The 21,392-nt window shown below is 43.0% G+C and overlaps 1 protein-coding gene across 1 annotated transcript in view; it reads right to left on the bottom strand.

Annotated features, from left to right (window-relative positions):
- Nucleotides 1–21,392, bottom strand: part of LOC307191369 (uncharacterized protein) — a gene marked incomplete at its 3' end in the record, with an annotated part of 547,413 nt that overhangs the window by 61,765 nt on the left and 464,256 nt on the right. Inside the window, exon 17 of the mRNA XM_079931381.1 lies at nt 8,612–8,671. Within this exon, the coding sequence (XP_079787507.1) occupies nt 8,612–8,619 (8 nt within the window). The 5' untranslated portion in view covers nt 8,620–8,671. The remainder of the gene's footprint in view (nt 1–8,611; nt 8,672–21,392) is intronic.

Genomic DNA, 21,392 nt, shown 5'->3' with positions numbered 1-21,392 from the left:
AAGAGCATCCAAAATGAAGCTTTCTGTACACTCAAATATTTCAAATTTTAGGATAAAACGGTTAGTGGCAATAAAGTCGATATTTATGTTTCTTGTTTTGCCCCCTTAGGAGTAGAAAAATATCTGTTTTTAGTCACCAAGTTTCATGCTAGAAGCCATGTAAAAAGATTATGGATTAGATCTCATTCCCTCTCTTCTTTCCCTCCTTCCTCTTTGCTTCCTTCCCTTTCATCATGTATTAAGGAGCTATCACATGCTACTCACTGGGATAGAGTCAAAAGCGTATGTAATTGAACTTATAAGTATCACCGTATGTTTCTCAGCCTTTGTACCGGCAATTTTTTTTCCCTGAAGACCTTTCTGCTGGTCAAACACCAAGAAAGTAGTTGATTTCACAGCCCATATCTAGTGGTAAACACCACTTTCTTGCGTAAAAATTCATGCAAGTGCCAGAGTGCTTGAAATTCTATCACTAGGGTTTTTATTCATTTGGTTTAAAGCATTACCCACAAAGTCCCTGTTTAAATGTAAATATGTAACTTGAATAGATAACAAACTGATAGGTACTGATATGATATGTGGGATTTAAAAAATTAGATCATTAACCATCATCTAGCTGAGAACTGACTCCTGAGGAAACAGAAACCCCAAGTGGATGATGTGTGATGAGGGATGGGGTAGACCAGAACATGGGATATTGCTGGGGATTTGAGAGGATGCACCAGGCAAGGGCCCTACAACCTAGGTGGGTGAGGACAACTGCTCCATCGTCTCTGGATACGAGGAAACCTGGTGCTGCTGGGGCCACGGTCCCTTCTCTTGGTACCTCTGCCCTTCTCTCTTGGGCAGTGACTGGCATTTGTGGTGAGCTCCCTGCTGTTTGTAGGATGAGGACTAAGGTCCCCTGGTGACCTGTGGTCTATTTTCAACTCCAACTCTCATCCTGGTCTCTGCTCCTCCGCTGACCCTCAGCCAGGGGAATTATCCCCCAAAACCAGCCTGATGCACTTTTCCCCATGCCTTTGCTCCCTCTGCTGCTTGTGTTGAGGATGGTCTTCCTGACAAATGCTGACTTATTTCTCAAGGCCCAGTTCAGAAATTCCTTCTTCCTTGAAGACTTTTGTACCTTTGCTATCTTCACATCCTGATCCCCAGGTAGAGCTGATGCCCCCCTTCTTTGGGCACTCACTGAATTCTATAGCACTTCTAGCATGGCATCTATAATTCTGCAGCACTTAATGGTTTCCCTGTCTATCCCCTTTCTAGATTCCAAGCACCCTGAGGGCAAGGGCCATGTCAAACATATCTCAGGGTCTCTAGCCTCAGTGCCTGGCAGATAGCATAATCTTATACTTTTTGGCCAAATAAATAACAAATCTATGAATGTCTTAGAGAGGAGACCTAGTGATGTATAGAAGAATTTATAGATCAGGAAGATCGGGTTTTGCTTCTCAAAAACTTCATTTGATCGGGTATTTCTTGAGCACTTAATAGTCTGTCACTGTGATTTAATCACAGGTCCCGTTTACTGACAGCTTCGTATACTATCTAATGCTCAACACAACCTAAGAGGAATGTATTACTATCCCCTTTTTTTGGATCAGGAATTGAGTCTCAGCAAGATTAAGAAATTTGTTCGGAGTTCCACAGCTACTATTCAAGGTTCAAAACCAAGGCTGTCTGACTCCAAAACACTGGCACTTTCTGAATTGCTGCAGTAAGCTAGGGACCCAGGGGATGCAAAGGTGCTGCAAGCATTTGCAGTCTAGTGGCAGAGGATAAGCAGGCACCTTCAACTCTATCTAATCCCAGGCATTGGATAAGTGCTATAATAAAGGTATAAACAAAAAGATTTATAACCAAACACTTGTGTATACTCAGAGTTTTACCCTCACAATATATAAATAATTAACCTCTACTGTTCATGTATCTTATAAACAGATAGGAAAGTAGATTAATTGCAATTTCAAGTGCATACATTGGGTTGCATGCACATTATGATACTTTGTTTTCTCCCAGTGAACCAAATTCAGCCAGTGATCACTGGCCTAGGGCTCACCCAACTCAGGGAGTGTCTCTGAGTGACAGTCCAAGGTTTGCCTTTGTTTGAATTAACAGCCTTGGCATTACGGATTTAAACATGGAGTAGACTGGCAGGGTCACGGTGGTGGATTGGAGTATCAGGATTCATTTAGAAGTTGTTTGAAGTCGAATCTGAACCACGTCATGCTGTAGTCCATCCGAATAGGTGATGTGTATATTCTAATGAATAAACTGGACAGTTCATGTGGGGAAAGCACTAACAGTGGATGGAAATGTAGCCAAGTGAACACATGAAAACCAAAAGTTTGGCCAACTCAGGGAATGGTTATTTGGGGCAGAGTGGGAAAACATATGGCCACTCAGACTAGACCACCCAGGCTTGGTTGGCTGATGTGCTAATCACTGTGGTGTGGATGTCTGCCCAGCCAACTCCTACCTCCTGTTCTCCTTGTAAAAGGCCTTGTGTGGGAAAGAGTCCAGATAGAGGGGGCAGAGAGACTCGATCTCCAGAGAGAGATCCAGTGGGGTCATCCTGATGCTAACTTGTTCCCAGTCAAGATGACTTTCTGAGAGGTTGTTCTAGGAAGTAATCTGGGCTTTTAGTTCATCCTTGAGAGATCTGAGGGGTTAGCTAAAGAGAGGAGCCAAAGTAATTAGAATTACATTCTGATGAGGTGGCAGAAACCCTAAAATAACAGTGACTTAAAAAAAAACTCTATTACTACTTCCCATTAAAGAAACCCAGATGTGTCCTTCTGGACCTGATATCTCACTCTACAGTGTCAGGGACCAGTCTCCTTCTGAGCATGTGACTTATACTACATGACCCAAGGTGGCTGCTCAAGCTCCTGCCATTGCATCCTTATTCCAGAAGGAGAGAGGAGAAAAAGGGGAAGAAGAGCATGCTCCCTTTAAGTACAGTTCCTAGGTGCTGCACACAGAACTACCTATGGCTGTACACCTAGCTGCAAGGAAGGCTGAGAACTGTAGTTTTATTCAGAGTGGCTACATGACCGGCCCAAAATTAGAAGTTCTTTTATTAAAGAAGGGGAGAAATAATTTTGCAGGACAACCATCAGTCTTTGACACTTTAAAGCAGACAGGAGGAACCTCTTGAAGTTCTGTGAGTAGTTGGGGCTGAGATCTCAGGGTTGGTTACTCCAGGTCTGCGTCTTAAGCATTACCAGGAGCTGCTGTATGCTTGTGGGTTGAAGAGAAGGCAAAGAGGGTAGAGAGTGAGCTTGTTTTCTGAGGCATGGCACATAACAAGCAGTTGGATCCTGGGTAGACCCACCATGTGGATCAGCGACATCTCCTGACACATGCTCCTCAGAACAGCAGTTCTGCAAAATTGTAGAAGGCATGACTCAAAAGATGGGGTTCTAAAATAAGTTTGTGCAACACTGATTTATAGACATTAAGCAGGCCGCTTTATGGTGAGAAGTCTCAAGACCTTTAGTGCGGACTAATGAGTACTCTGGAACTCCGAGAGGAGAATAAGGCACTCAGCATTTCCCCCTGTCCACAGTGCATCTCCAGGGTCCTGGGGAGCTCGCCTCGTGGACTTCTCAGAGATAGGCAGGATAAGGGACTCTGCAATTGATTCTCCTGATGCCATCTCTGACAATGTGAGTGACGGCAGATTGATGTTGCAGGGGGAGATCTGGTGGGGCAGCAAAGAGCCGAAGATGCTGAGGCACAAGTTGAAAAAGTAGGAAGTTATTTGCAATCCAGATGAGGCAGCAAAGGCACAAGGATTAAAGTGGAAACTCTCGGATAAAATGGTGTGGAAAGAACTCTGATCCTTTTTCCAGGATGGCAGAGGGAGAGGACTTGATTGTTCCCACCTCAACAAAGATTAGCAGTGTGTTCAAACTCACAGGAGTGGGCTCACTCCATCTGTAAGCTACAGGCCAAGCACAGAGCCAGAGTACCATTAACCATATACTTCCACAGACCTTAGCTATTCTGGATACAGTGCTCATCATCAACACTGTTTGTAAGCTGAAATGTAGTCCTCCAACAATATATAGGATTATCCTTCCCCCAGATTTAAAAGTTTGCATTTAGGTAAAGCTTTCCCTTTCTCCTGAAAGGTGTAGGGAAAATAAACTTCCATAGTAGTGACTGATGGTGGTGGTGATGTTTGTATGTGATGGAGAAGTGGGACTGGCCTCTCCTATTTTCCCCTTTTCTCTGCATGGGGTTCTCTACGTTTCTTTTTCTTTGCAAATCTCACCTTTGACAGGGTGAAGCAAGAGAGGAGGAACAAGAGAATAGTTTTCTCTTGCAGCATACCTCCCTCCTCCTTCATCCTATGTTCTCTTACTTCTGACTCAGTCTTTCCACATTGACTGAAATATGCTGCTCCGACAGTCTTCTGGATGTCCCTTGTCTCTTTCCATTTTGGGGGTTCCCATTGTGTACTTCGTCTTGACCAGAGAGCTCAGAGCTCGCCTGCTGGCTTTTCTAAATGTTGGGAGTACACAGCCATGGCTTTGTGACACTGCACCTCCACAGGGAAGCCTCGGTCCTGGTCCAGGCTGGGGGTGGGGAATGTTCCCGGCTGCAACTGAGGAGCAGGTAGGGGATCTGCCAGAAGGTACCAGGTGAGGCCTCAGTTTCCTGTGCGTATGAACTCTCCCAGTTATCTTTAACCTTCTTAAAGCTGCCCTTGTTGATTATTTTAACCAGATTTTACCGGAATAAATATGTTCAAGGTGGAAGTTAGAGGTAAAGGCATTTTACCTCTGCCCATTGCACTGATCTGGCCACTTGGTGCAGCTCTACAGAGTGGAAGAGAAACTCTCCTAGTCTTGTTTCCATGTCCATTGGAATTGAAAGTAGAGGGCAATTATAAGTAACGGAGAGTCTCTACTTTCTATATTTGAACATTAGTCCTACAGCAGGTTTTTCCAGAACGACTTGATATGACCTAAGGAATGTTACCAGCACTGCCTAGGGACACTGTTCAATGCACAAGCGTGTCTCACTTGGGAGGATCATTTGCCCCAAAGCTGTGGAAAACCAGCAGAGGGAAAGACAAGAGAATCCATCAACATGTGATCTAAGTCTTGGTGGCTGTTTACTGGATTCATAAGCCTAAATGACTGATAAAGAGGAGAGAAAATAGCAGAATTGTGAGTGGCCTTCATAATCTGTGCTAAAGGGGAGAGGCACCTTGAGGAGGGTGAAAAAACAAAAACAACCCACGGACATCAAGAGGATGACGTTCAGGAACCTCTGGCCAGTGCCGCTTAAATAATTCTGTCCTGGACCCTAAACTTGAGAATCTCCCATTGAGACCTGATAAATGTGCCACTTCATTTCTATGAGTTGTGTCTTCCATATGTGGCTAAACACTTCAACACTTCAGACCACATCCTTTCTGATTTCAAAATTTTTCCGAACAAAGTGGGTATGAAAACCTGAAATCTTGAATGCAAGAAGAAAACATCCGTGGACTGACCAAGCAAAATGTTGAGCTGCCCGAGGCTGCAGAGCAGGGAGACAATATAGGCATTTACAGTCCGGGCCTTCTGGAATCCTCGTTGAGAAGTGCTGGACGAAGGCTCCATAGAGGGCTGCCTACCTCCCGGCTCCTGCCCAAGCTGCTCCCTCTTTCAGACATCACACATCACCGGCAACAAACAGAGAGCTTCTTTCTTTCCCCGAGTGGGAAAAATAGTCTCAAATTTTCTGATGTATATGAAGGGGGGGTATTTTTTATTTTTTACCCTCATTAACTATTTTGAAATCAATCTATGTTCACTGCCCCCTTCCTCCACCCCATTCCTCACCCCTTTCTCGGTGGCACATAATTTTTAGGTCTAGAATACTTTCAAAACCCATAAAGAACGAACTTCCACTAGCCAATTGGTTTCCCATCACACATGTCACATACATAAACAACATATGTGGCACTATCCCACATAACACAATTAAAAGATGTAAATACAGGGTCTTTCAGATAAATCAACAGCGCAAATAAATACACTATCAAATGTTTTACATATGTGCAACTTTAAAATTATAAACATGCACATCTGTTTAAGTTGTGTATATGCAAAGTTGACACACAACTAAAAGTTGGTGATACTATTTCTCTACCCAAACTGTTAGAAAAATGTCCATGTGTGTGTGAGCAGAAAAATTAGGCACAGTCTAAAAACAATATGTATTTCCAACATACATTTTTATATAAATGCCATCTAACTTGGCATTTGCATTCACCTCCTTCGTGAGCAATATGTTGAAAGGATGGTTTTATTATTTATATGGTGCCTGCTGGAACCTGCTAAGGATAATTATGACTGAGGGATTAAGGTAAAACCAGACCTGTGATAGCAGCTCAGACCTCACCCTCATCTGGGATAGCTCCGTGAAGTGGGCAGGGATGCAACAGTAAAATGAGGTGAGTGGTGATGCAGTGACACCAAAGGGTGCCTCTGCCTATAAATATTAGTACATCTACACAGGCCACCGAGAGCTGCCAGTCACACTGGTGTCATTCACATGGCAGCTAGGAGGCGGGCAGAGGCCAACTTTCTGTCAGGCAGCTCAGTGCATAAGCTCAGAACCTGGATGCAGAAGGAAGACATTCTAACGCTCACACCTATTCCTTTAAAGTTGACATATTTTGTGGGTGCCAGTTTCTATCATACTGCAAAATAATTAGCACTGAAAAACACACTTTTTTAATGTTTGAAGAAGTCGGGATTTGGTAACTGTTCTAAACAAAAAACAATCACAACCACAAACACATAGGTAACTGGGGTCCCCAAATGCAAAATGACCTCATGTGCAAGAGGGAAGTGATATCATGGATCCTGATCCCTTGATGAAAATATCCAAACCCTCTCAGGTCCAACATTCACGGACCTGAGGCCCAGGTACATTGGATCTCTCTCACGCTTCAATGAAGGGAGAAAATCCAGCCAACGTACATTATCTCAGAGTCATGGGATGTCCACTCGTGGTGGGCCATGTAGTGGCCTCTTGGTCTATAAGACCCAGAGGGGCTACAATTTGCTCAAAGAACTGGTTAGTGACAGGGCAAGATGTAGAATCTGGGTCTAGTCCAGAAACCTTTTTTTAAAATTAATCCTTTTTTTCAAGTAGTTTTAGGTTTACAGAAAAAACTGAGTGAAAAGTGCAGAGTTCCCATATGCATTCTCTTCTATCCACCCCAATTTCCCCTATTTTTTTTTACCATGTTGCATTAGTGTAGTACATTTGTTGCAGCTAATAAGCCATCATTGATACATTATTATTAACTAATGTCCACAGTTTATATTATGGTTCACTCTTTGAGTTGTACATTATATGGGTTTTGACAAATGTACAATGACGTGTAGCCACCATTATAGTATTACAAAGAATAGTCTCATTGCCCTCAAGTTCCCTTGCGCTCCACCTACTCATTCCTCCCCACAGCCTGTCTCCAAACCCCTCGCAATCACTGACCTTTTCCTGTCTCCATAGTTTTGCCTTTTCCAGAATCTTATATAGTCGAATCATACAGCACGTAGCCTTTTTAGATTGACTTCTTTCACTTAGCAATATGTATTTAAGGGCCCTCCATTTCCTTTGGTGACTTGATAGTTCATTTCATTGTACTGCTGAATAACATTCCATTATTTAGATGTACCAAAGTTTGTTTATCCATTTACTTATTGAAGGACATCTTGGTTGCTTGCAAGTTTTGGCTATTATGAATAAAGCTGTCCTATCAGTAACCTTTTTGACTGTAGCACATTTCTTCCATATAGACTCAACATCAAACGTCAAGACTTTGCAAGATCTATTCCTAAAAGTGATTGCATCTGGCAATGTTTGAGCCCAATCAGACCTTTCCAGTAGTACCTGCCCTGTGCAAACTCTGTACTTCCAAGAGACCCCTCTATTCCATCTCTGAACCACCCTAAATATAACATACCCATTCCAATGTCTGTTCTCTTATTCCCATCTCTTTATTCTATTTAGAATTTTTTCTTCCCTCCAATCTGACAATCTGACTCTTATTCACCCTTCCAGGCCCCTTCACATCCTACCTCTTCAATGAAATATCCCCTCAACATTGAGAAAAGAGCAGTCAGACAGATGTGGTTTGGATCCTAGCTCTTCTACCTTACGAGCTCTGTGCCCTTAGGCAAGTTACTTCTTGCGGGTTCAGTTTTCCTATCTGTAAAATGGATTGAATACTATTAACATTTCAGGTTCTATATAAAGTGCTCGGAATACTTCCTGACACCTCAATAAATGATGAGGCCCTCCTTCTCCTCTTATCACTGTCATCATCACTGCCAAGTCCAGAAATGATTTCTCCTTCTTCTGGATTCGCATAGCCGCCTATGGGTGTCCATGTCACGTCTCCAAGCTAGAGTGTGTGTGGGGGGGGTGGTGGTGGGGGGTGGAGGGAGTGCTTAACCCTTTGGAGCCAGGCAAGGTTTCTGAATTGCATTCATTTTGATATTAAATTGGTGAGTTTAAACAGCAACAACTCCTGTGTTTATGGAATCCTGTCCCACCTAACCTCTCTGTGTCTGTGTAGGGTGTGCAAACATACCTAAACATCCAGTTTTGCTGGGGTTTCAGCAGGATGGTCTTCTTGGGTACCCAAACGTTCCTGAAAGAGTAAGAGAATGTAAGTCTCAGTGGGGAAGTGTGGGAGTGTGTGGCTAGTGTGCTCTTATGCTTTTCTCTCCACCACTCATGGCTAAGGATTCCACTGGAGGATAATCCAGACTCTCTGGTCTTCTCTTGTTGGTGTCCTATCCCTAATTCAGGCTAAAGCTGGGGAGGGGACTGAGATGAGAGCTCAGCTTTGAACCCACAATGATGAAAGTTTTATTGGGGGTGAGAAAGTTATAATGTGTAGGAAAATGAGAAAAACAAGTAACTTGTATTTAAGTGGACCCTTACCAACCTGATGACATCTGAGCGTACTACATGTAGAAATGATGCAACATTATTTATGTACATATTCCATAGACTTGTGGGATTTGGTACCTCTAGAAAATCATCAACTCTGCTGTGCAGGCCATGTAATTGGTCTTAAGGTCTTATATTATGGATCAGCAAACATTTTCTGTGAAGGGCCAGAGACTAAATATTTTAGGCTTTGGGGGCCATATAGTCAGTTGCAACTACTCTGTTGCCATATTGCAAAAGCAGCTATGGACAATTTGTAAACAAATGGTAAACAAATGGGCAGAGCTGGTGTGCGTTGAAATATAAATTTCATATAATTTTCATGTCACAAAATATTATTCTTTTTTAATCAACCATTAAAAAAATGTAAAAACCAGTTGTCTGTACAAAAAGAGATGGCAGCCCTATCAGGCTGTATTTTGCTGACCCCTGCTTTGTAAAATCACAGAGAAAACTGGCTTAGTCAGAATTGGCGTGCATCAGGCCCAGCTCTTTGATGGGGCGAAGATGATGAAAGAGGAATTTGGTAGCCCTTTGTCTCATTGCTTTCAATCTGAGCCTAAATCCATAGATCTACCAAGTCACCTCATGTTAAGTTGGTCAAGTCAGTGTAGTATTTCTCAGCCTCGGCACTGTTGACATTTGGGCCAGATAATTCTTTGTGTGTGGGTGTGTGTGGGTTGCCCTGAGCATTGTAGGATGTTTGGCTGCATCACTGACCCCCACACACGATGTCAGAGGTACCCCTCTTCTACTCCAGTTGTGACAACCAAAAACATCTTCAGACATTGCCAATGTCCCTTGGGGGCCAAGTCAACGCCAGCTGAGAACCACTGAGTTAGTGAAACAGTCAGAGTGACAGAAAATTCGGTAAACCCTTAACAACCAACTAACTGGCGCAGAGAAGAAGTGTGTGTGTGTGTGTGTGTGTGTGTGTGTGTGTGTGTGTGTGTGTGTGTGTGTGTGTGTGTCTGTCTGGACAGGGCAGTCTTCCTGAGATTCCCATGGAGGAGGGAGAAGAATAGTTTGCCTTCTCAAAGACAAAAGTGTAATCACAAAAAATGCTTCCCCTGAAGGGGGCACAACCTCAGGACAGACGACCCTGAGGTCCCATCGTTTAGCAGAGCACTTTCGTTATCAGGTAATCAAGTCAGGCTCCACAGCAAGTAAACAGTGCTCTGGGATTTTAATAAGGCCTTTATTGCATGATCACTCTTTAAATGGCCATTAAAAAAGTCTTCTGTTTTTAGTGGGGAAAAATACCTCCTCCTTTCAATGGAAAAGTAACCTCAGCAAGAATGGAATCATTCCATTTTTTAACCAGGAGAAAAAAAAGATAGAGAAAAAAAAAGTAGAGAAAGAAGAGAGGATCTTTCCTAGGAGGTGGTGGCGAGTGTTTAAATTCAAAGGAAAGTTTGCATGAACGGATTTAACCTGGGCTTCCAGTTAGAAAATGTTGACTGAGAACTGCTATGGTGTGGAGAGTGGTCACTGCTCAGGGTCTGGCCCCTGGTGTATTATGAAGAGAAATATCCGTGATAGATGTCGTATTAAGAACTTGTTGCTTAAACAAACAAGAAAACAGACAAAAAAGCACAGGCTGAATGAAACATTTGGCATGGTTTTTTACTTTACGGGACACCATTCTGCACTGGTTCTTTACCATTTCCGGTAAAACTGACACAGAAGCATTAGTTTTGCCATTGAAACAAGTAGATGCTTTGTTGGCACTGCCTTTTGCTTTTCCACTGGGGCAGCTGTGGCGAGGAAAAAAGTCAAGTTTCAGCTGTTTGCCAAGAGCCTCCCCAACTCACCACCTCCCATCCAAAATTCAAAAGAAAACAAAAATAATCCCAAAGCCCTTTGATCCTGGGGAGGAAGTTAACTGAAATTACCCAAGTGGGTTACTGCTCTTCCTTCACTCATTTGCCACAAATCAGTTTGTTTTTATTTGCCTCAAAACACCCATTAAATAAAATATGTCTTGTAGTGCACAGATCATTTCCCATGACCAAAATGCAGATCTGTCTCCTTTTCCTAGTAAAGAATCTTAGCTATGTTTCTTTTTAACAAATCCCTATTCCCCAACCCATATTATACATTTCACCATGTTTTGTCTGCTTGTCTTCTGATTCCAGCTGTGTCACTTTTGTTATCATGCTTTTGTGTCTCTGGACAAACATCGTAGGGTAGCAGCAAGGCAAGGATGCCTCCGGTACACCATTAACCCACACTCGGTTCTTTCGAGCCGGCATCTTAACCAATGACCTACACCCTCTCACTGTTGACAGGAGCATTTTTTTCCTAATGCATATTTCAGTCTTGATTGACCATCAACCATATGGCACGATTGTCCTGTGGGTAAGTTTATTATTAACAGCTCACAGCTGGAGTTACAATAACTACACACGGCTGTGACATTGCACTAATTGACCAAGACACGTCTGAGAACAAGATGCAGAAAGTGGCCCTTGCAAATTACTTCAAGCAGAAATGGAGAGCTTAGTGGGAAACACCGGTTTCAGATTAGAGGTTTCTATGTTAAGACCAAACTGGTGTGGGGAGAGAGGCCGGCTAGAGGAAAGGGGAAAGAAAGAGGAGGTACGTGAGTCACGCAAAGGCATTCTTCTGAGCCTCCATTGGGTCTTTATTGAAATGAATTATTTAAAGCAGATTCCTGTTAATGAGAAAGAAGCAACCACACTTACACTGCCATTAATCCTGAATTTTTAAGTGCTCAGACAATTAAATCACTAAATCCATTGGGTACCTTCTGTGCATATTTCCCTGTCTAGTCCTGCTGTCATAGGCGAGGCTAAGCAAGGTTTGAGAACAGCGTGTGCTGTGTTAGCTGCATCACTTAGCATTAAAGTTGAGGAAGCCGAGTTTGGAGGGAGCCTGAGTGTTGTCTGCACGAGCGAGCGGGGTGATGAGGGGCAGGGACACTGGCCAGGGGTTGTGCATGAGTTAACAGGCTACCACCGGATCCTCTGGGGAAGGCTCCTGGAAATTCTGGAATGTGAATAAGCTGTCTGTGCATCTCTCAGTAAATTTCTTTCTCAGATGTTTCCAGCCAGTGCGACTCGATTGAGAAATGACTGGGGGAGAAGAGGGGAGAAAGCCAATAAGCTCAGCGTCTTATAAATCAGCAACATTGAGCCGAACTGGAACTGTCAAACTGTGGAAAAACCTGCTGCCGTGCGAGCTTGTGAGTCTTTTCCAAAACAAAATCTAACCCTTGCCTTGCTCTCTAGATGGGAGAGAGCTTAATTCAAGTTCACGGAGGAGTGAGGAGTGCAAGAAGAAATATGGTTTGCTAAGAAAATAAAAAAGAATCAACTCAAGGTAGTGCATATGCAACATGTTCCAAGTGCGATCTTGGCTCAGGCACAGAATTACAAGTGGGGTCATGAAGACTAGCTCAGAGCTGTCATTAGTAAATCACACCAAGAGGTCCAATAATACTCTCTGCTTCAAAGGCAAACTAACCAAACAGCCCTGTAGTCTACCAATGGCATCATCCCCATTTTACGGATGAGGAAACTAAGGCACAGAAAAGGTAAGTACCTTGCCTGGGGTCATGTCCAGCACCAGAATCCATGCTCCCAACAACTATGGCAGCAGTCGCTCTTTACAGACATCACAGACTCCAGGTTATAAACCCTGCTCTAGGCAGCAGGCAGGTCTCATCCTGACAGTTCACATTCTAAGAAAGTCCTGCTCTGCCATTCTGTGCCTCAAATGTATCCTGAATCTGGAGTTGTGCCTATGTTGCTTAATCATTCTATACCTATACGCGTCTGAGATTATGTTAGTGCTTTTTTCCCCACGTCTTTATACCAGCTGCTGAAAAACAGCTTTAAATTTGGAAACCCAGGCTTTTGGAGGCTCCAGTAACGTTTCCAATGGCAACTGTTAAGTCTGCCAGATTGCACTGTCCCCGACATGTGGAGGCGTGAGGGTCAACCCCTTGTGCACCAGGCCTGAAGTTCAGTTACTGTTGCTGGGGAAACCATAATTGAATTTCCTGAATTATACACAGTGCGATAGAATGTTGAATAACCATATTTATTTGCCTTCTAGGCCCTGTGGCATCTGTTGTTCAGCTCACAAAGCGTTTATTGACTGAAAGAGGGGTTTGTTGATCCAGAAAGCTGCGATGGGCACATGAGGCAGTGGGAGCTTGAGGACTCCTGTGCAGGGCTGAGATTTCTCATCCAGTTCAGCAGTCTCCAGCCAAATGGCCTGGCACAGGAAAACCCGAGAATACGGCTGAGACCCTTGTGTGAAATTGATCCTTTTCTCCCCTGATGCACTCACTTCTTGGCTTGGGGGAGAGAGAGGCAGTGCAGGAAAGGGGTCATATAGAAAAGGAGAGGAAGCAGGAAGGAGGCAGAGGGGATGGGAAGGGAGAGACAAGTGTAGAAGAGGGTTGCAAGGTCAAGGGCCACTCTGCACAGGAGAGGATGGCTGGGGACAGGGTGTGGCTTGGGGGATGGCTACAGAGTTGAAGGAGACACATTCCAGCCCTCCAGGGGTTAACTGCCTAGTTGGCAGATACTTAACATATTATCAAAGGTCTACAAGCAAAGAACTGGGGGAATCAGAGGAAGGGTCCCTTAGCTCTGATGAGCAGGTTGGGAAAAGATCTGTGCACCTGGTGGCATTTAAGATGGCCCTTAAAAGATGAGTAAGATTTCAGTGGGTGATCAGCTTCTTGAACTCAGGGAGCAGCGTAAGTGAAAATACAGGTCAGGGGGGTGCAAAAGCCTCCAACGGATGCTGGGGATCCCCTGAACTTGCCGGTCCAGCCATCAGCTTTCCCAAATCCTCACTGCTACGCTGAGTTCACAAATGAACAAGTGACTTCTCTGGGGCAGAGAAACACAGTGCAAAGGAGGGAGAAGGTAAGAGCATCGGCTTCAACCTCGGGGACGTGGAGGCCCAGAGCCCTCCCTTCAGACAGGGTGCTCAGTCTGAGGGTCACAGGGTTTTGCAGCTTGAACTGAAGTCTAGGAGTGTCTTCTATTAGAAATTAGTTTCTGTTGAGGCGTGGAAGCTCTGACCATCTGGTGTGGAGTGATTTCTTCCCTGACCCTCGCTCCAGTTTGGCGTTTCAATAACAGGCATGGAGAGTCACACGTCCAGAACCCTGTGACACCCCCCCCTCTTCTGATATCCCTTTGTATTCACCATCGGACTTTCCAAAGAATCCGCTTTGTCCACCTTGCTGGAGAGAGCATTTTAGAAGTATTTTCTTCCAGAACAACAAGGTGAAAAGAAATGACTTTTTTCTTTTCCTTTCTATTTTAAAAGCTTTTTTAAAGGGACATTTCAAGCATTTCCAGAGAGCAGAGTATACGGCACATGAATCCTCAGGCTCTCATCATCCAGCTGTATTAAAGTCTCATCTCATCTCTCCCCAAGCAGAACTTCCCCAGCATCTCCAGGGCCCATGGTCCCATCCCCTGGATTATTTTGAAGCAAATCCCAGAGATCGTATCATTTCATCCGTAAATACTTCCGTACTTATCTCAGTTAAGACAAGGACTTTTAAAAATATGCCATTACAATCCCATTGTCATAGCTGAAAATAACAATTCCTTAACAGAATCACTTTTTGGGTCAGTGCTAAAACTTTCCCAGTTGACTCATAAATGTTTATTTACTTATAAGCAGGATAAAGCCTCCACGCTGCATTTGGTTATTGTGTCTCTTAAGCCTCTTGTAATCTGTAGGTTCCCCTTCACCTTTTCTCCTAGCAATTTGTTTGTTGCAGACACTAGGTTATTTCTGCTGTAGAGTTCACCACATTCTGGATTTTTCAACTCCTAATGAAATAAAAATAAATCTAGGCAATGATAATCAATGGCTGTGAACCCACTTGGTGAAAGGCCAACAGGAAACTTTATAACAGATGAAAAGCCTGACGGGACCTGATGCCACCGATCCATCCTAACATCTCAGGATAACCTGGTGTTCATATCTCCTCCTATGATAAATTCCACCAAAATATTCTACTGGAGTCCCATTGAGCTCCCAGCTCTAACTACCAGTTAATAGAAAATACAAGGGACAGAAGAACATGAAAAACCACATGATAGGCTTTTTTGGTTCTATTTTAATGCAGCAAGCATTTATTTTAAATTTATTTGATTACTCTGTTATTGTGAGGCATTACACTGTGATGTTTTCCTCAAGGATTACTGAGGTATTAGGTATATTTATGCTACTAAATGGACTCCGATTTCTGTAATGTTTTTGTTGTTTTGCCTGCTTTGGGTAGATTTTAATCTACTTCCTAATAACCAGTGACAGTACTGTAACAACTTCTGTAGCCTCTGCGATCTTCCTCCCTAATCTTCCTCCACCCGAGCCCCTCCCCACAAGGTTTTTTCCATTTTACAGTGGATTTAAAAACCAAATATCAACTTTTCCAGAACTTACAAGATTCTAAGTGAGAGCTAGATAAAGAGTGCCTACTAGTAAATACATAAATATCAGTGACCAGACTTCTGCAATAATCATTACGTTTTTCTGTTTTTTGCTTTTATCTCTCTTTACTAATTCTTGACCGCATTCTGTACAGCCCTGAAGTGTCTGAATAAATGAGATGTAACCCAGTGTTCATACACTAATCGTATTAGATAGAAAGTCTGGTCACAACACCCATCAATAAGCCATAGTGTGCACAGGAAAATGGCAAAAGTCCAAGGTGGAAAACTCCAAGACTGCACATAAACATGAAAGTTCGAGAGGAATGTCACCTGGATTAGGTCATTAGGATAAGCCCATGTGACAGCCTTGCAGTTGACATTCTCTTCTCAAAATACCTTTTCCTGTGGATTCCATGACCTAACACTCTCCTAATTTTCTCCTACCTCTGGGGCTTCTCTTCAGTCATTTTCCTGGCTCATCTTCCTCCTCCCGGCTATTAAATATTTGAAAATTTCAAGGCTTGATCCACTGCCCTCTTCTCCTTCACATTCTACACCCTCCCTCTGTGATCTCGTCCACGCTTATGGTTTTAATTATTATCTATATGTTGATGACTCTTAAATTTATATCTCCAGCCTAGACTCTCCTCAGAGCTCCCAATCATAAATCCAGCTGCCTCTTCAACATCTCGACTTGGCCATCTCACAGTGCTTCAAACTCTGCACGTCCCAAAACTGAACTCATAGCTTCTCCCTCAAACTCCTTCCTCCTCCAGACCCTCAATAAATAGCACCTCCATCCACAGATGAGTGAGCCAGACACTTGGCAGCCATCCCTGACACTTCCTTCCCCTTCCCTGCCACGTTCATTGGATCAGCAGGGGTCGCTGATTCTCACTTCCAACTCTGTTCATGTCTCTTCATCTTCACAGCTGCCACCATGGTCCAAGGTCTCAGAATCCCGCTCCTGGATTATCTCCAGAGCCTTTCTATTCTCCCCATGTCCACTCTGTGCCCAATCCTTTCTTTGGTCAGTATTCTTTAAAAATAAACCAATCTGTTTGTAACTGTATCATCTTCCCAGTGCCTTTAAGATAAAGACTAAAATCCTTACCATGGCTTATAAGGATTATTATGCTACTGGCCCGTACCTCTGAGGAGCCTCCTTTCATAACCCTCTTCCCCTTGTTCTCTGGGATCTAGCCATACTGGTCCAGGAGTTTGGGCCTCAGGACCTTTGTACATGCAGTTGCCTCTGGTAGGATTGCCCTCTTCTCTTCTCCTCTTTAACTAGCTAATTCTGATGTGTCTTTCTAAATTCAATTCTTCTAAAATGTCTCCTTTGGCTGCTGGTATGCCTCCCCAATGCCATATTCACAGTTCTTGTTCTTTATGATTGAAATGACTTTACAGCTAAGGAAATTTAGGTCCAGAAATGTTATATAACTTGCTTGGCGATCATACATCCAGGTAGTGGCTGTGCTGAAACACACCCTGGAATTATCTCACTTTAATAATAGCTAGATCTGTTGTCAAGTATTAGAGCTCTGTGTCAAGTTCTGGTCTCTAAATGATGTGTAGAAGCTGGAGTGAGTTGAGAGAAAAGGAACATGCTAATTAAAGGGAAGGCGAGTAAGACCTTTGAAGAAAGGTTAAAAGAGATGGAACCTCTAGGATGAGGTAGGGACATGGGAAGAAAAGGAGATTTAGAGTTTTCAAGTTGAGGAGGTTATTACAGTGGAGATGGCAATAAAAATATTTTTTTGAATGACAAAAAAGACAGGGTACAAAAGGCATGTTTGGTCTTATATCTCCTTAGGGATGAGAAATTTTAGCTGGAAAGGGTTTCGTTTGACCAAAGAAAAGGTGATTAAAAATTTGAACAAAATATAGTTAGTCCTGAGTCTTTTGGTGTAAGTGGTTAAAAGCAGGATCAATAACTAATCTAACTTCCTGGTGGTTTCAGTGTTGACTTATCTCAGGCAGGAAGCTGGGCCAGCTGACCCCATGAGGTTGTCTGGAATGCATGAAGCAAAGAGTGGATGTGAAAGTGAGCACTGCCATCGGTCTCAGGCTAGATGGTGCTCCTACCCCGCCTGGTGTGGAAAGAGAAATACTGAGTGGCATGCGTCCCCAAGATCTCATCAGCTGATCATGCTCAGTTGGCCTTATCTGGTTCCCAGGTGTTTCCATTTATCTCTGATAAACTGTCAGCCAAGAGTCAGCTTTGGAGTGGGAGGTGGGGGAATGAGTGGAGGGGAGGGTAATACCCCAGATGTTTTCTGAGAAGATGGGAGAAAGTTATTCCACAGTACTAATGCATTTCGTCATCCTCTCTGCCTGCAGATGTTAAATTTGGGAATATTTCCAGGTTCCCTTTTCTCCCTTAAAATAAAATTAGTTGTGTATTTAAAACACCAGGACCCAATCATCCCCAGGGATGTATCTCTTTTGCATATGGATGAAGCTTTGGGGGTTTAAGAGGATTCTAAGTTTTACTGGCCGTATTTCTTCCCATCTAACCAGTCGTGTGAGTTTTCTCCTTTGGAAATCAGGAAAAATGATAATAAGCAGAGGTGGCATATACTGAATGCCTACCATGTGCCATAGAAAGTCAAATCTCCACGGCAACACCATCAGGGCTGGATGAAATTCCATTTTACAGATGGGGAAGTCACCCCAAAATGGCTGTTTCCCCAAGTTCACAAAACTACCGAGTAGCAGAACCTGTTCAAACCCAGGACTGTGTGACTTCAAATAATAATTGCAACCATCTTTAGAGCTTTTTTATGTGCCAGTCATTCATTAAAGCCTATGGAGTAGGTACTGAGGAAACCAAGGCATAGGGACATCCAGCAGCCTGCCCCAGCTCACACAGCTAGTAGGCGGCAGAGTGGACAGCCAGGCAAACAGTGTGGCTACGACCCTGTGCTGACTGTCACCCCCTTTCTACACTCTAGAGAGCTGGGGTTGGCTGCATGCATTTTCTTTTTCTCAGAGTAGCTGATCTGTTTTCAAGGTAGAAGCTTCTCTTGCCTGTGTTGTCATATCTTTCCGTTGATCTGTGGTTCGAGCAGCCTCAGGCTCCCCACTCTGTGAGAGCCTTTGCACGCCAAGCCATTGGTTACAGGTGGCAAGGTTGTGGCTCCAGTTCAAGTCTCTCCCCAGGAGTTGGATGTTCCAGAAAGGACACTCTGTTCCGTGGGGCTGTCTCTCTGGTGCAGGCTTTGATCTGGGAAAGGATGAGCCACGCTGCAGAGCCGAAGCTGTCTCCCTGCCTTGTTTACGTGAGAGACCTTCCAGGACTCTGTCTGCTTTTGGGGTGGAAGTGCCCTGCCAAGAACTCCAGCTCTCCAGGCTGGCTGTGCAGCCAAAACACCTCCTGCCTTTTCAATGATTTCTCTGTCCTGGATAGAGAGCAGTGTCTCATAACAGTTTGGAGACTACAAAAGTTTCCCTGGCAGGATGAATGATGGACTCGGCAGCATGTTCTTGCCTTTTGGAGTTGCCCTCCAATTTTTCCAGGCTTGATTCTGTAAATCATTTCATCTTGTACAAATACTGGGCTGTGAGTACACATGATCTCAAAGGCGAGGGTTATTTGAAACTGCATTTAAGTATCTATCCTCCTTTCAACAGATTCATGTAGCTTAAATTTTTGAATAAAAATTTTCTTCTGTTTGTGCCAGTGCACAGGTAGTTCTGGGGTCTTTGAGAGGAAGTAGAATATGCTTCTACTCTAGGAGGCTTTGGAAAAAGGGTTTTGTCTGTGCATTCACAACTCATTTATCATCAAAAGCATTTAAAGCCCTACTCTATGCAAGTACTCACAAGGCGGAATGGGGTAAAGGGGAGGGATGAAATGGGGAAAACTCTGAAATGTTTTGAAAGAGATGGGTAAGCCTGAAAATGTCATTTAGAATATCCTCTTGCTTTCTGTCTTTTCAAGAAGGTGGAAATCTATTGTGGTTTTCAAGATAGATTAAGGTTAAATAACTCACAGATTTGGAAGAGTATTTTGGGTAACTATCTGATGTATTTCATGTCACAGTTTATGCTCATTTGCCCTTATTCCAAAAAGGAAAGAGAATTGGTTGAAGACAGATTGTGACAGGGAAGGTCCAACAACCACAAGCTGTAAATGTTCTATCAGAGAAAGAGTCTTTGACATCTCTGCTCTTCTTCAACCTGTTGATTAAACAGTTGCCCAAATGCAGTGACCACACATTTTTGAAATGAGCATTCTTGAATGCTGAATGTTAGAAGTTATCTTGCTACTTTCTGGAGTGAAGACAGAAGTGCCTACCTTTTAACAGTACTTACGAGTGGAAGGCCTAACTTGATTTTCAGAATTAGAGCACATGCAATTCAGTGTGACCCAATGAGTTTAACAAAAAAAGTAACAAAATATTGTTTAAACTTAAAAAAAAATTTTTTTAAGATGGGTAACTCTTTCCATCAAGGTACATCCAGCTGACAGAATTTTATAAGTTGTTTAGTAAACTTATAATGATGAAAGCTTATCACAAGGTGCTGTAAGCTGATTAGCTTGGAAGGGAGAGAAGAAGACCTGGAACCTTCTATATGTTAAGCCTTATAAAATGTTATTTCGTTTAAATCTCACAGAATTTTCTCCTTTTCACATGTTAGGAAACGGAGGCTTAGAGATGTGACTAAACATTTCCAAGCCACAACTAACTTGTAATGGAATCATGGCTTTCAAACTCTGAAACTAAGGCTCGTTCAACTCACCAGGCTACTTCACTTACTACCTAGGAGCACTAATCATGGAGGGCTTCCCATCCGCCTCTTGGCAACAGCTCTAAGGATCTGAGACAAAGCTGCCTCCTGACCAAGGCAATGATGTCACATCTAGAAGGGGAAGTCAACTGGGTCTTGAATTAGGCTACTCGGACTAGGACTCCAGCTCTGCCGTTCACTAGCTGTATGGCTTGGGACAAATTACTGAGACTCTTTGTATCTCACTTTCCTAATTCCTTAATAAAGGGGATAACACTCATGCCCAGCTCATAGGGTTTCATGAATATTAAATGAAATAGAAAGTGTTTGCCCAGTGCCTGGAAAAAAAAAAAATTCAACATGTGTATACATATTCTCATTCTACTTGGAGCTTACACTATGTTTAGTTATTAATTTCTTTAGCATACAACCTGCCAGAATAAAACATGGAGATTCTTATGAAAGGCAACAGTGAACACCTGTGAGCATGATTAGCTACACCAAAGAAGATGTGGAAAATCTTAAAGAGCATCATGAAATGGCTGACCATATTTCTTTTTTAAACAAAACAGAGGTTCAAAATTAAGAAGTGAGACTAGAACAAAGGTGAACATTATAAGCAATTGCTGGGAAGCCCAGATACCTGTTAGTGACCAGTTACCCAAGAGCTACTAAGGAGAAGGAACCAGACTAAGGCAATGTGTCTTTGTTATAGTTAATTCCATCACTGCCATTGCTCCCAGCACATTTTTTTTTTAAAAGGGATTTTTTAAAAAGACTCAATTCTACAAAAAATTGAGTGTTGTATAGCCCCAAAAGTGAGATATGAAACATTGCCCTAAGCCAGAAAAAATAAGTCAGCCATCTTATCAGAGTATTCTTTAAAAAAGAATTAAATATTTTTTTGCTGATTATTATTATTTACATTGAACATTTTGAATTTTCCATTTTGTGAAGGATCTAAAGTCTTTTGCCAAGAGCAATGACAACTGTGGGAAGAAAAAAGTCAACAACACACACCCTTTGTATAAATTCCATTAATTTTTATGCAATCAGAACACATATTAGCTGCCCTTGTACCAACAGAAAGCATGCTGATGGACAGACTCCATCCTGGGTATGTCAAAATCGGACCTTTTCCAAACAACTCAGACAATTTAAAATTTCTCCTTGAAACAGAAGCTTATGTTTTTCTCCTAGATATTCCTTTAGGGGGTTTGGCTTCAGACTCTACTCACT

The sequence above is a fragment of the Stenella coeruleoalba genome (assembly GCF_951394435.1).
Source record: "Stenella coeruleoalba genome assembly, chromosome: 9".
Classification (NCBI taxonomy): domain Eukaryota; kingdom Metazoa; phylum Chordata; class Mammalia; order Artiodactyla; family Delphinidae; genus Stenella; species Stenella coeruleoalba.
This window is presented reverse-complemented; position numbering and strand designations above follow the sequence as displayed.